This window comes from Netta rufina (assembly GCF_964035555.1).
Source record: "Netta rufina genome assembly, chromosome: 1".
Taxonomy (NCBI): Eukaryota; Metazoa; Chordata; class Aves; order Anseriformes; family Anatidae; genus Netta; species Netta rufina.
In genome coordinates this window covers 162,733,808-162,747,910 of record NC_140123.1, presented here as the reverse complement: position 1 = coordinate 162,747,910, position 14,103 = coordinate 162,733,808, and the positions used below count along the sequence as shown (strand labels likewise).

General features: G+C 44.4%; 1 protein-coding gene across 1 annotated transcript; it reads right to left on the bottom strand.

Moving 5' to 3' along the window:
• Window positions 1–2,515: 2,515 nt before the first annotated feature.
• Window positions 2,516–3,193, bottom strand: LOC311210405 (single-pass membrane and coiled-coil domain-containing protein 3-like; the record flags this gene model as incomplete). Its single annotated transcript, XM_084288318.1, has 1 exon — window positions 2,516–3,193. The coding sequence occupies one exon, from the start codon at window positions 3,191–3,193 to the stop codon at window positions 2,516–2,518; it is 678 nt and encodes a 225-aa protein (XP_084144444.1).
• Between the last annotated feature and the right edge of the window lie 10,910 nt (window positions 3,194–14,103).

Genomic DNA, 14,103 nt, shown 5'->3' with positions numbered 1-14,103 from the left:
AGTTGGATGCATGCTGCGCTGAGTTCAAGAACAAAGTAAAAAGAAAAACAGAACTGTCAGCAACACAAGCAAATCCCATGATTTTCTTATTGCTGGAGCTGGGGGAAAGAGTTTGGGAAGGTCTTAAGGAGATCAGTGTTTTGTGTGTTTTTTTTTTTCACCTCAAAACTGCCTCATGGGGCTAGAAGGTGCCATACACACCCTTCTGTGAGGTCATGGGTGCCTGCCCCACCTCGCTCAGGATTCCGGCCTACCTCATAAGCAGAAAAGGCTGCAGACCATCAGCCTCCAGCACCACCAACATCTTCCAACATCTCATGGACATAACACCTTAACACCTGCTTTTTCAGGGAAGATGTCTTTCTTTTAAGACCACCAGAAACAAAGATCTATCAAAAGGTAAATACAAATTGCGTGGATTTATGACCTTCATTCCATGTCCTTCCTCCCCCAAACTGCTTAGCATTTATTTTCAAAATGCCTGAAAAGTGCAATAGATTGGTTTTTATTTGGCTCCACTATTCTCCTACGGCAGTGATTAGCAATCTCACAGGCACGTACCGAGCTTGTGCTTTTTCTTCCTAAATTAGAATGTACATTTGCACATAGAAAGTGAGCAGGAACCAGGAACTCCTGCCTCTCCAGCACTCAAAGTATTGCTGCTTCTGCTGATCGCTCGCCTCTAAACAAATACCCCTAAACTGAGTACCATGTGGGTCAGGAGCAAGGAGAAGTCACGTCTTATAGAAACTAGCTGTTTCAGGTCACCATGTCACCACAAACATTGTGTCTAGGTAAGGAAATGCTTTTTGTCTCCTCTGAATTGCCTCTCCTGAGCCACATCGCCCAGTCTGCAGCTTGTGCTGGTCCCTGGTTTTCATTCCAGCCCTGGCCTCTGAGCCCCCTAAACTCCCGAGCTCTGGGCTTTGTCCCTAGCGGCTGTGAGAGCTGCTCGAGAGCCAGCAGCTGCATTCCCATTGCCATCTAGTGGCTTCCTCGCAGATGAACACAAAAGAAAAAGGAGTCGGAAGATAATGGTTTAGAAAGGGAATCGTAGGAGGCTGGCTGGGGGGGGGAGGGTGGAATAGTTAAGAAGACAATGGAATGGAGAGCTTCTTTGATGTAATCTCACACGTCTCTTTATTTTCACAGGCACGGTCTAGCTATTAAAATAAACGTATAATATTGAATATTAACAAGTACGTATGAATTTGAATATGCTTCTAGTATGGGGGGAGCTGGTACTCAAAACGGATCTATACATTCTACTGAGTGTAATTTTACTAGATTAATCGGTCATGGAGATAAACAAGAATTGATAAACTGCATGTATAATGCAGATTTTAATCTTTTTCACGATTTGGTTTGAGATCGATCTTTGTGACAACAACAACAACAACAACAACAAAAAGTACAAGAAAGAGAGCTCTTAAAATAGATATTTTTTATTATTTTTTTTTCTTCAAAGATCAAAACAAAAAAAGGCATTCTACGCAAATCAGAGCTGGACAGCAAACCATGTTCTTCTAGCTTTCTCTTTAAAATCTGCAAAATAAGGACATTTGAGAGCACACTGCAAAAAGAAGAATCTGTGCATGTTCTTGGCAGTCCCGCATTGGTGGCTTGTAAAGGACTTGAAAACAAATTCAGCACATTAATAGGGCTGTAATCCTACCAACCCTTGTTTAAGTGCATAGTGCCATGTCAATAAACAGAGCAGCAGCTGTGCACAGAAATGTTCACCTGTGGGTGAGCAGGAGCAGGGCAATACCGAGCATGAGAGGTTACTCACAGTCAGACACGCCTGCTGCTCTACAGCTGCTTTCCCTCAACTGTGGGGCAAGGTTGTGTGTGTTTGGCTGTAGGCCCATGATTTTCTTATCTGTTAATCTGCTGGCATTAGATTTTATTTAAAGATCTCTGGCTGGCTCCTCAGGCAGGAATGGGACAGGAAATGTGCTTCAGCTAGTCCTTGTAATCGCTTCTGTGAACAGGGAATTGAGCCTATCAGATTTAGAACAAATCCACGTTAAGAGAGTTTAGCAACTGCACCTGTTGTGATGAACCATCTAGATGAGGATATGGAATGCTTTGTTGAAATAATTGTCTCCCATCATGATGTCATTTTGACAAAGCAACTCGGTAAGAGAAAAATCACACCTTCTCACCGCTACTGTTTCAGCAGTGAATATTATTGTCACCACTACTAATAACGTTTCAAGGTTATCTACAATGCATTCTGGAAAACAGCTGAAAAGGTGCCAAGTATTTAAACTGTTGCCTCCCAGGAGCACCTTTAAGCCAGTTCACTATTAACATATTTCTGTGCCAGTTCTCTGATCTGACACATCTATCTTTTCTCTGCTGCCACTAATAAGAAAAAATAATAATAATAAAAAAAAAAAAATCCAAAGTTCATCTACTGTAATGAAACAAACAAACAAACAAACAAAAATATCTGCAGAAGTAGCTGCTGCAGTCATTGTCACAGCAGGAAAGAGAACACTGACTTCTTTCACTGAACCTGGTGTCTGACTGAGGAAGTCACTTCATGTATGGCACGCTGGTATTTTTCTGAGGCTTCTTTAAACTCAGCCAGATGCTCCTCATAGCTTCTCACGGCAGCCAGGAGCTGATTCCTCTCCACAGCTCCCAGAATGGCATGCAGGATCATTTCAATGCCGAGCCCAAGAATGGTGATGCTGATTCCCCCAAGAACGGATGCCCCGATCTGGGCAAGGAGGCTGACGAGTTTGCTAACAGTGAGAGTTATAAGGTTGGAGCCAATTAGCTTGATAGCTACCATCCCAGCTGTAGAAGTTGCTTCTCCGAGAATGATGGAAAAAACTCTATGGGCTATTGCAAGTTTCTCCAGTTCAGGCTCTTTGATGTCATACAGCTTCTGGTATAGCACAGGCTCTAGCTTCTCCTTCATGTCACTATCAATCTTCTGCACCTGACGCTGAATCTCACTCATCGCTTGAATGATAATGTCACAGTTTTCCTTGACAGTGCTGCTCTCTCTCATCTTGATGTGGCTAATAGTACATCCCAGGTGTGTATTCAGAACTCCAGCCAGCTCATTTGTTGCGTGGAAATTCATGGACATGCAGTCAAGCAATTCCTGGTGCAGATGGATCAATTCTTGTCGTCTCTTGGGGTTATCTGGATAAAGGAGGTCACTCAGCGCCATTCCTCAGAAGTCAGCTACTTCAAGAGATCAAAGAAAGTTCTCACTGTTTACACCCATAGTGCCAGCCCTTAAAAAGCAGTGAAATGTAAGCTGCTTTGTCCCTGCCCCACCGATTCTTTTTATACTCAGCAAATCAAATCCCAAAACATAGCTTGTAAATCTAGAAATCTTAAACATTGATTCATATCATTAGCCAAATGATTGCAAAAGGACCTTATGAGACATGAGAGCAACAAAAACAGCTAACAAACATGTAATTAGCATATTGTTACAATGAGCATGGGTCTTTCTTCACCTAGGAAACTGCAGATGGTAGAAGCAGAACTAGTTCACTAAAAAACAGAACAAGCTCATCTAGTCAGCAAAGTCTAAAATAAGCTGTGGAAATGAAAGGCCTGTTACCGAGACACTTTTGTATCAGCCTATTTTTTTCAGTCAGTGGCATCTAAATTTTAAATGACTGTGGTGATTGGTGGAGCGCGCACAGTCTGTACCAGTGTAAGGGTGTTTAAAGCCACTCCTTGCATTTAAGAGGAAATGTTACCATATAAGACATTTGTGTGCATGCTAATCAACTCACATTTGGGAATTCAAAGAGAACGGCAAAATTATCTATCCCAAACGCATCCTAACCTATTGCACCTTACACACAGCTCCAGCTGTGTTTTCTTCCCTGATATTTAGTCCCTTTTCCCTCATTGATTCTTTCTTCAATATTCCTAATCACATCCCCTTCTAATGCTGTCATTGAATCCCCGTTGTTTTTTCACTGGTGAATGTCAAGCATTACCTGCCTGACAAGATACGGCGTCCAAAGTGACTGAGTTATCAGTGATTGTGGAGTTACTTCTCATCTCTAAGCTTCTATAATCAACCCCGTGCCACTTTCTCTTAACCCATCACCAGCTGCAAAGTAAAAATGCTTTAGCATGATTTTGACTTAGATGCGTGCATCTTACATTGCAACAGGGGCAGATTATGAAGGAGTAGGATGACTGGTTTCTTGTCGGTACTTTCATTTTCTCAACCCTTTTATTGCAAATCTGGGCCAACTTCATGCGTTACTTTGTGTTTTTCCAAGATAAGTCCTTTCTTGCTCTTGGTGCCTACACACCACAGCTATAGGTACAAATAGTTGTGTGTAGGAGACTAGCTAGATTTTTCTTCTTAAAAGATTCATTTGTGTCATTTTGGTCCTCTGGAGTTCTTGCATTATCTGCTAACTGCAAATCAACTGGCACTGACCCAGCTGTATTTCACTAAACACACCCTCCCCAACAAGATCACTGTAGAAACAGAATGATTTCAGCAGTCCTCTAGACAGCTTTTAGTCTCAGCTTTGAAATACAAACCAGTCTGAAGGGATATTTTTTCCACAGTGTTTTGCACAGCAGTGTACATTTCTTTCAGCCGCTTACCTTGCATCTCTGTTAAGAGAATAAACTCTTTAACTCATCTTTCTTCAAGCTGGAGCAAGCAAAGTTCGTATACAGTAAAAGTTTGTGATTTTCAGGAGACATAAAACCCTGCCAGTATAATTTCATATCAGCTCTGCCTCTGGGATGTTGGTGGCGTGCTCTCTGACTCAGTGTTATGTTAATCCTTTCCACTCCAGTGACGTTTTGTTGAAAGGCCATTTGTTTATGCTCATTTGCAGAAATTGAGAAGAAAAAATATTCCAAAAGGAACGGCACATCAGTGAACATTTTACATACTAGAAAGCTGTGGAAGAGACTTGGAACATCTATTCTGTCTGAATCATTCTTTCATCTTCCTGTGACTGCTGTTGATTTTATGTCCTTTAAACCTAAAACAGCCTCTTACTCTTCACATTAACACTTTTTCCAATTTTTACATTTGTTTTCTACAGTTAGGCAGACACCACATATATCTCTGTATTTCTGCTTATTTCTCGAGCTCCCCAGAGATTTTTCCCAGAGGATTTCTAGTTAAACATTTAGACTGCCTACCTGTTTTTGCCTGAGTGCTCCTGCAATCGGATGAATGCGTACAGGACAGTGATCTCATCCTCTTTCCCCTGTGTTCCTCTGGTGGTTTCCAGCAGCATCTGATGAGTTAGGAATCCAGAGCTGGGCTTCAGTTGGGTCCTGTTGCCTGCCTGCTTGTCATCAATTTTATTATGTGATGTTTATCCTGATTTTTCTCATTTTCTTCCTCGTTTCCCCTTCCTTCCAATTTTAATTCAGTTTATTTGATGCTACCTCAAAATTGTTATTTCCTCCTAAGGCCACCTGTTCCTGAAGAGAACAAGTACAGCATGAATGTGTCTGCCTATGACAGAGGTACCTTCACAGGTACCTGCAGCCAGGGCTGGAAGGGGAAGGTATTACTTGCTGATCTCAGGATATAAAACATGTTGGGAAGCACTTTTCATTTGTATGGGTACAAGATTTGGTTTCATATAGGGATTTATACATTTTTATTTCTGTTTTTGAAATAATGAATTGTTGTCATGACTGGTTTTGTACACCTGTGAATTATGGAAGAAAAGTTGAACAGTCCCACGTAAATACAAAAAACCAGCACTGACAGTGAAATCAGTACAGGCTTCATGTGTGCCAGCAAAACAAAATCTTGTAGTTCTGCATTCATCCAGGTTAGACTTCTTCCAAGCTCTGATCCTTCAAAAGATGGGCCTCCTGCCCACAGGCATCTGGTTGCCAGTGTTGTCTCCTCAGGAGAGAGTGGTTCTAAGATGAAAGCGCAAGATAAAGCATAAAATGAGTAAGCTGCAATTTCCAGCTTCTTTTCCCATGAAAAAATGAGCTATTGTAGTCAACCCAGAAATAGAGTACCAAACCCCACTTGTCTTCAGAGCTGTAGACATGAAGATGAGCTTTGAGAGATCAGTAGTCATTTAGCTACCACTATTACATGTCTGCAATGATCAGTTAGTTGCTCACAGCTTTTTCCCATCTGTGACTCCTGTTATTAACTGAGAATGTTATGTAGGCCTGAAATACTTCTTCAAATACAGGACTGAAATGAATTCATCAGGCTGGCAACTGCCAGTGACACATCCTGTAGTCTGGAAGCCAGTTTTAGATTCTCAAGGTTAGCGATGGGTGCCAATTCTCTTCTGAGTCTCTATCTATCCTTTGGAACATGACTGAAAATCTTTTAAACAATAGTCAAGCAGTTTTGTTCCTGGTTTACTCCAGTTCTTTAAGGAAGATAAATAGCTGTTGCTTCAAATCATTATGAAGTCTGGGGAAGGGACTTCGTCTGAAGTGTCTCTCACCCTTCTTTGGTGCAATTCCCCAGGTTCTTTCCTCTGGTGCTCTGGGAGTGGAAGAAGATGTGGAGTCCCAGAGACAGCTCTGGATGAACAACGGTGGATACTGAAAAAAAAAAATTGCTATTTCATATGATTTCATACCACTTGCTTCATGGGAAGGGAAAGAAGGAAGAGGCAGAGTTGAGCTGCATACTGAGAGAAAAGCCTTAAAGAGTATGGAGTGGGATGGAGCTGATAAAATTTGTCTGATGCAACCAGTCTGTCTTCCCAGGGCTCTAGCAGAGACAAAGACGATATCGGAAGCAGTCCCTCAGCAGCATGTTGTCCCAGGACTGTGCTGGCAGTTGGCCTTGGGAGTTGGCCTTGGCCTCTTAGGTGTAAGCAGAACAGCAGAACTTGCTTGGTAGTCAGAACAGTAGCAAGAGAGGAGCCAAGGCAAGGAGAATGTTTTTCACTTCCACCTCTCAAGGAATGCTTGCAATGTCTAGCCACTGTGTGAACTGACAGACACGGGTCACTTCACAGCAAGCACTAGCCTATGAAAAAACACTGCATTGCTCAGCCTTCAATTGCTTTGCCTGTTGCATGTAGATGACTCATGCATTTGACTCTGCTGTGTCCATTCCCCCTCCCCAGAATACATTTAATTCTGTGCAGACCCACCAGTACATACAAACCAAAGGGTTCTATTTCTAAGGACGATGTAAAGTAGATTGTTTGATAGGACTTCCATACATTCACCAATAAACATCAAAAAGGAGAGAATAATTCATTTACACTACTTCTGTTGCTTTTCAGATGACATGCTGAAGGTCAGATCTGTAATTCCTGCATCCACAAGAATAACTACACTAGCAGCTGTTTACACCATATTTTGCTGGCCTGCTTGGTAAGACCCCTTCAGAGGCTAACAAAGAGCCTTTTCTAACTCTGAACGCCTGGAGGGAGGGTCAGGTAGTTTGATAATTTGTAATACTAGTTTCAGAAATGTAACATTCTAGATGAAAATATTTTCACTCCCCCACCCATCCACCCTTCCCTGTCTCCTGGATTTCTTCTGTTTCTTTTTCAGAGCCAAACCCTCACTCCGGAAATGTTAGCCTGCCTCGGTCTTCAGAGTGATAAAGAAAGGATCGTTAAGGCCTGCGAGAATCTGTATGGCTTAGTATACATCTATGTCTCTTCAACCAATACAATATTCAAAATCCTCAATCATTATCTTGGCACTGAACTCCCCATCTTGGCAGTAAAAGAAAACTTTAGCATTAAAGAGAATCTGCAGCTCCTGATCAATGCTTTGAAAGAGATGAAAGCCACAATGGGATATGATGAAGATGGAACCGTAAGCCCAACATTTTATTCTAGAATTGCTGAACCATTCAACACTTTGCAGGACAACGTGGCTACAGTAAAAGGTCTTTATAATAATTATAAGGGGATTGTAGGAAGCATGGTGTGTGCATTTGTTGGAGTGATGTTACAAAGAGATAATTTCCCCCACACAGTAGAGGCTGCTGTTCATCAGTTACTGAGTTCACCTGCTTTATCCCTCCATGTATCAGAACTTCTCTTAGACTATGCTGATATTGCTAAGATGCTGCAACAAAATGAGCCACCAAGCACCACAGAAAGCGACTCCTCCTCAGGTGAAACATCACAACAGCTCAGACTTCGTTCTCTACCCTCCTCCTCTTTAATTTTCATACGGACCCTCCTTCGAGGACAGAGAACCATAAAGAAAAGCCTGGAAACAGCAGCTGACTACTTAGAGGAGGCTTGTAGAGTGCTGAAGCCACCTTGTGAAGCATTCCATAGCTTTGTTAGAATGCTGGATTCCTGCGTCCCAGCAATAGCAGAAAACTTGCAAGCTCCATGAATGTACTGATGTGTTAGAAGTTCATCTTGATTCCTTTAACCCTCGATGGAAAGTTTGAGGAAAGTTTGAGCATGTCCATACAACACATATCTGCAGCAGCTGCTTCTGGTTCTCTCTGTAGTTCTTTCTGAAATCTGTACTTCGTATCTCCGAGCATTTAGGCGTCAAAATAAAGTTCTGTTGGTAAATTATTTGAAGTCACTGGTAAAGCAAAAACAACAAAAATGTGGTGTGAAATATAAATACAAAATAAGCTTATAGTAAAATAGTTCTGTATTAAATCTGTTCTAACTGTGTGGACAAATACGCCTCAGGATTTCAGGAGCAGTAGTTCAGCTGGACAGAACATGCTACTACATATCAGACGATGATGGTCTCTGCCATTGCATATGCCTAAATCTGGTACTTCCAATGCTGATACTCAAGCTACTCCTTTTAGTCTACCCAAAACAAACAAACAACCAAACAAAAAAAAAGACCCCCACATTCCTTAGGTATCTACATTTCTAATGCTCAGGTGCCTGAAGTTCTACACTCCTTGCCACAGGATTTCCAAGGGAATGGCACCTCCAAGCTTTCATGGAGCTGCTCAGAGAGTAAAGCAGTTCACCCAGGTGCTTTTGAATACCCTTACCTTTAACTAATAAGCTGGTCAGCGACTTGTGCAGTCCTCTTATATTCAGATCTCATTCGGATCACTAACTTGTTGCTTACCACTTTGGAGAGGTGATGGTGAACACAGCTTCCTGCCAAGTTCACGGGTGACTGAGAGGTGTTACCACTCAGGGGTCATTTATGAAACATTTCAGTGAGTTTCAGTTCAATTATCTGGTGACTCCACTGCAAAGTTAAATCACCACAGCTGGTCTCCTGACCATAGCCTCAGCCCAGGCCCAAGGGGTGAGGAACCAGGGGTGAAGAAGTAGGGTAGGCATATTGGAAGGGGGATTTTGCAGGCAGAAAATGTTCTTTATCTTTTCCACATTGTTATGTTTTGGGGATGGAAGAACTTCATAGCTGCTCCAGTTTGGGCATCTATGGCCCCAAAACTGGTAAGTAAACACATAGAAGTTCAACCCCCAACATTAGTCACTGCAGAGCATTGAAGCAAAAAGACAGGTAAATACATTTCAGTCACATCCAACATGTGACTGAATTCATGGGTAAAAGAACAATCCCATCAGCTACCACTAATGATCCTCAACACAAGCTTGAAAGGTGTTCTAATACCAACCAGGTGTCAGATTAAATAGACCTGAAAGTCTCAAAAAAAGGCAGGAGGTGTAGAGTGAAAGTTTCTTGGTTATAGTCAAATATAAGAATCACAGAATCACAGAATTTCTAGGTGGGAAGAGACCTCAAGATCATCGAGTCCAACCTCTGACCTAACCTTAACAGTCCCCACTAAACTATATCCCTAAGCTCTACATCTAAACGTCTTTTAAAGACTTCCAGGGATGGTGACTCCACCACTTCCCTGGGCAGCCTGTTCCAATGCCTAACAACCCTTTCGGTAAAGTTCTTCCTAAAATCCAACCTAAAACTCCCCTGGCGCAACTTAAGCCCATTCCCCCTCGTCCTGTCACCAGGCACGTGGGAGAACAGACCAACCCCCACCTCGCTACAGCCTTCTTTGAGGTAACTGTAAAGAGCGATAAGGTCACCCCTGAGCCTCCTCTTCTCCAGGCTGAACAAGCCCAGCTCCATCAGCCGCTCCTCGTAGGACTTGTTCTCCAGACCCCTCACCAGCTTCATCGCCCTTCTCTGGACCCGCTCAAGCACCTCTATGTCCTTCTTGTAGCGAGGGGCCCAAAACTGAACACAGTACTCGAGGTGCGGCCTCACCAGAGCCGAGTACAGGGGGACGGTCACCTCCCTAGCCCTGCTGGTCACACTGTTCCTGATACAAGCCAGGATGCCGTTGGCCTTCTTGGCCACCTGAGCACACTGCTGGCTCATATTCAGCTGACTATCAACCATCACTCCCAGGTCCTTCTCTGCCAGGCAGCTCTCCAACCATTCCTCTCCCAGCGTGTAGCTCTGCTTGGGGTTATTGCACCTCAGGTGGAGGACCCGGCACTTGGCCTTGTTGAACTTCATGCAGTTGACCTCAGCCCATCGGTGCAGCCTATCCAGATCCTCCTGCTAGAGCTTTCCTACCCTCAAGCAGATCAACACATGCACCTAACTTGGTGTCATCTGCAAACTTACTGAGGGTTCACTCAATGCCCTCGTCCAGATCATCGATGAAGATATCAAAGAGGACCAGCCCCAGCACCGAGCCCTGGGGGACGCCACTAGTGACTGGCCTCCAACTGGACCTGACTCCATTCACCACGACTCTTTGGGCCCGGCTATCCAGCCAGTTTCTAACCCAACAAAGCGTGCGCCAGTCCAAGCCAAGAGCAGCCAGTTTCTTCAGGAGAATGCTGTGGGAGACGGTGTCAAAAGCCTTGCTGAAGTCAAGGTAGACCACATCCACAGCCTTTCCCTCATCCACCCAGCGCATCACTTTGTCATAGAAGGAGATCAGGTTCGTCAGGCATGACCTGCCTTTCATAAACCCATGCTGACTGGGCCTGATCGCCTGCTTGCCCTGCAAGTGCTGTGTGATGACTCTCAAGAGGATCTGCTCCATGAGCTTCCCTGGTACTGAGGTCAAACTGGCAGGCCTGTAGATTCCCGGGTCTGCCCTCCGGCCCTTCTTGTAGATGGGCGTCACGTTTGCTAGCCACCAGTCAACTGGGACCTCCCCCGATGGCCAGGACTGCTGATAAATGATGGATAGTGGCTTGGCCAGCTCCTCTGCCAGTTCCCTCAGTACCCTTGGGTGGATCCCATCCGGCCCCATCGACTTGTGCACATCCAAGTGCCGTACCAGGTCACCAACCATTTCTTCGTGGATAGTGAGGGCCACATCCTGCTCCCCATCCCCTTCCACCAGTTCAGGGTACTGGGTATCCAGAGAACAACCGGTATTGCCGCTAAAGACTGAGGCGAAGAAGGCATTAAGCACCTCCACCTTTTCCTCATCTCTTGTAACTAAGTTTCCCCCCGCATCCAGTAAAGGATGGAGATTCTCCTTAGTCCTCCTTCTTGTGTTGATGTATTTATAAAAATATTTTTGTTATCTTTAACGGCAGTAGCCAGATTGTGCTCCAGATGAGCTTTGGCCTGTCTAATTTTGTCCCTGCACAGCCTTGCAACATCCTTATAGTCCTCCCTAGTGGCCTGCCCACTTTTCCAAAGATTATAAACCCTCTTTTTTCTCCTAAGCTCAAGCCACAATTCTCTGTTCAGACAGGCTGGTCTTCTTCCCTGCCGGCTCGTCTTTGGGCACGTGGGGACAGACCGCTCCTGCACCATTAAGATTTCCCTCCTGAAGAGCGCCCAGCCTTCCTGGACTCCTCTGCCCTTCAGAACCGCCTCCCAAGGGACTCTACCAACCAGTGTCCTGAGCAGCTCAAAGTCAGCCCTCCGGAAGTCCAATACAGCGGTTTTACTGGTCCCCTTCCTGGCCTTGCCAAGAATAGAGAACTCCACCATTTCGTGCATCCATCTTCTTTAACCTGGAGAAAGACTCTTCTCCATGCATTGAAGTAATAGTTGGGAACAGCTACTCAGTTAGGGTTATCTGAATTTAAAGAGCTAGAAATGAAAGAAGTTTTCAGTCAAGCATTTGACTGTGCTTCTGGCCTGAAAAGTAGAATAGAGCAAAATTACTGACTAAGTAGCTGTTTTGACGTTTAAGGTTCCCCCTCTAGGAGATAACAGAAATCAAACTGTGGGAGAGACATTGGGAAGAAAACAATACGCTGACCATAGAAGACACCACACAGGCCTCAGCAATTACCACACTGGGCTTCTCTACTTCATGTGCAACATGCTCTGCTTTAAACCTCCCAAACTGATTCAATGTCTGTACAACTGACAGCCTGCAGCCTTCAGAGCAGATCAAATATTCACCTGGCGGAGGGCCAGGAGGAAGGCCAGTGGGTGGTCCTGGGGGCCTCAGTGGAGGGGCTGGAGGCGGTCCTAGCGGAGGTGGCCCAGGCATAGGAGGTGCCTGTATCTGGTTCGCAGCAACAGGCTGGGAGGACTGTTGCTGCTGCTGCGTTGAGGTTGCAGCGGAAGACCCAGTCTCTGCAAGAGCTTCCTCACTGTGTTGCTGCTGCTGTTGTTGTGATGTCTCCTCAGACTCTGAGTCGTCTTCCTCCTCCTCCTCCTCTTCCGAATATTCCTCCACTTCTCTCCCTTCTTCTGGAATTTCCTGACCTGGAAACGAGATGTATTTACAAAATTGGTCCACAGGTAATAACTTTGATCACAAAAAAAATGATCACACAAAATAAGAAGGAAAAAACAAAAATTAAGAAAATCACACTAAAGAAAACCGATGACATTTAAATTACTACATTGAAAATAAAAATAAAAATAAAAAGCAAGCACGGATTTAGATAGCTCTGCTTTCCTACGGGAGCTGAAGCTTCTGCTAACAAACTTGAACTGCAGCTATTTGATAAGTCTGTGGGAGTCTGGAGCAGCTATAGCTGCATTCTCCCAGGAGTGACTGCTGACTCAGAGCTGGTGTGGAGTGTGATATTGCCCCATACTTCTCACTTGCCATATACTTCTGTCACTCAGAGAAGTAGCACCAGGAGTCTAGAGGAGAAGAGCCAGCAGCCTGGCCTCAGACTGGTTATGATACCCATGGAAGATCAAGTGTAAGACTGATCAGAGGACTAGGAAAAGCAGGCAAGTATATCCTGTTTGGAGGGACAGTGTTTCAGTAACCTAGCAGAAGCAGAGAGGTGAACTCATTCTGCCCTGCTGGCCTCTCTCATTTAGCCAGTTGGATGCATGCTGCGCTGAGTTCAAGAACAAAGTAAAAAGAAAAACAGAACTGTCAGCAACACAAGCAAATCCCATGATTTTCTTATTGCTGGAGCTGGGGGAAAGAGTTTGGGAAGGTCTTAAGGAGATCAGTGTTTTGTGTGTTTTTTTTTTTCACCTCAAAACTGCCTCATGGGGCTAGAAGGTGCCATACACACCCTTCTGTGAGGTCATGGGTGCCTGCCCCACCTCGCTCAGGATTCCGGCCTACCTCATAAGCAGAAAAGGCTGCAGACCATCAGCCTCCAGCACCACCAACATCTTCCAACATCTCATGGACATAACACCTTAACACCTGCTTTTTCAGGGAAGATGTCTTTCTTTTAAGACCACCAGAAACAAAGATCTATCAAAAGGTAAATACAAATTGCGTGGATTTATGACCTTCATTCCATGTCCTTCCTCCCCCAAACTGCTTAGCATTTATTTTCAAAATGCCTGAAAAGTGCAATAGATTGGTTTTTATTTGGCTCCACTATTCTCCTACGGCAGTGATTAGCAATCTCACAGGCACGTACCGAGCTTGTGCTTTTTCTTCCTAAATTAGAATGTACATTTGCACATAGAAAGTGAGCAGGAACCAGGAACTCCTGCCTCTCCAGCACTCAAAGTATTGCTGCTTCTGCTGATCGCTCGCCTCTAAACAAATACCCCTAAACTGAGTGCCATGTGGGTCAGGAGCAAGGAGAAGTCACGTCTTATAGAAACTAGCTGTTTCAGGTCACCATGTCACCACAAACATTGTGTCTAGGTAAGGAAATGCTTTTTGTCTCCTCTGAATTGCCTCTCCTGAGCCACATCGCCCAGTCTGCAGCTTGTGCTGGTCCCTGGTTTTCATTCCAGCCCTGGCCTCTGAGCCCCCTAAACTCCCGAGCTCTGGGC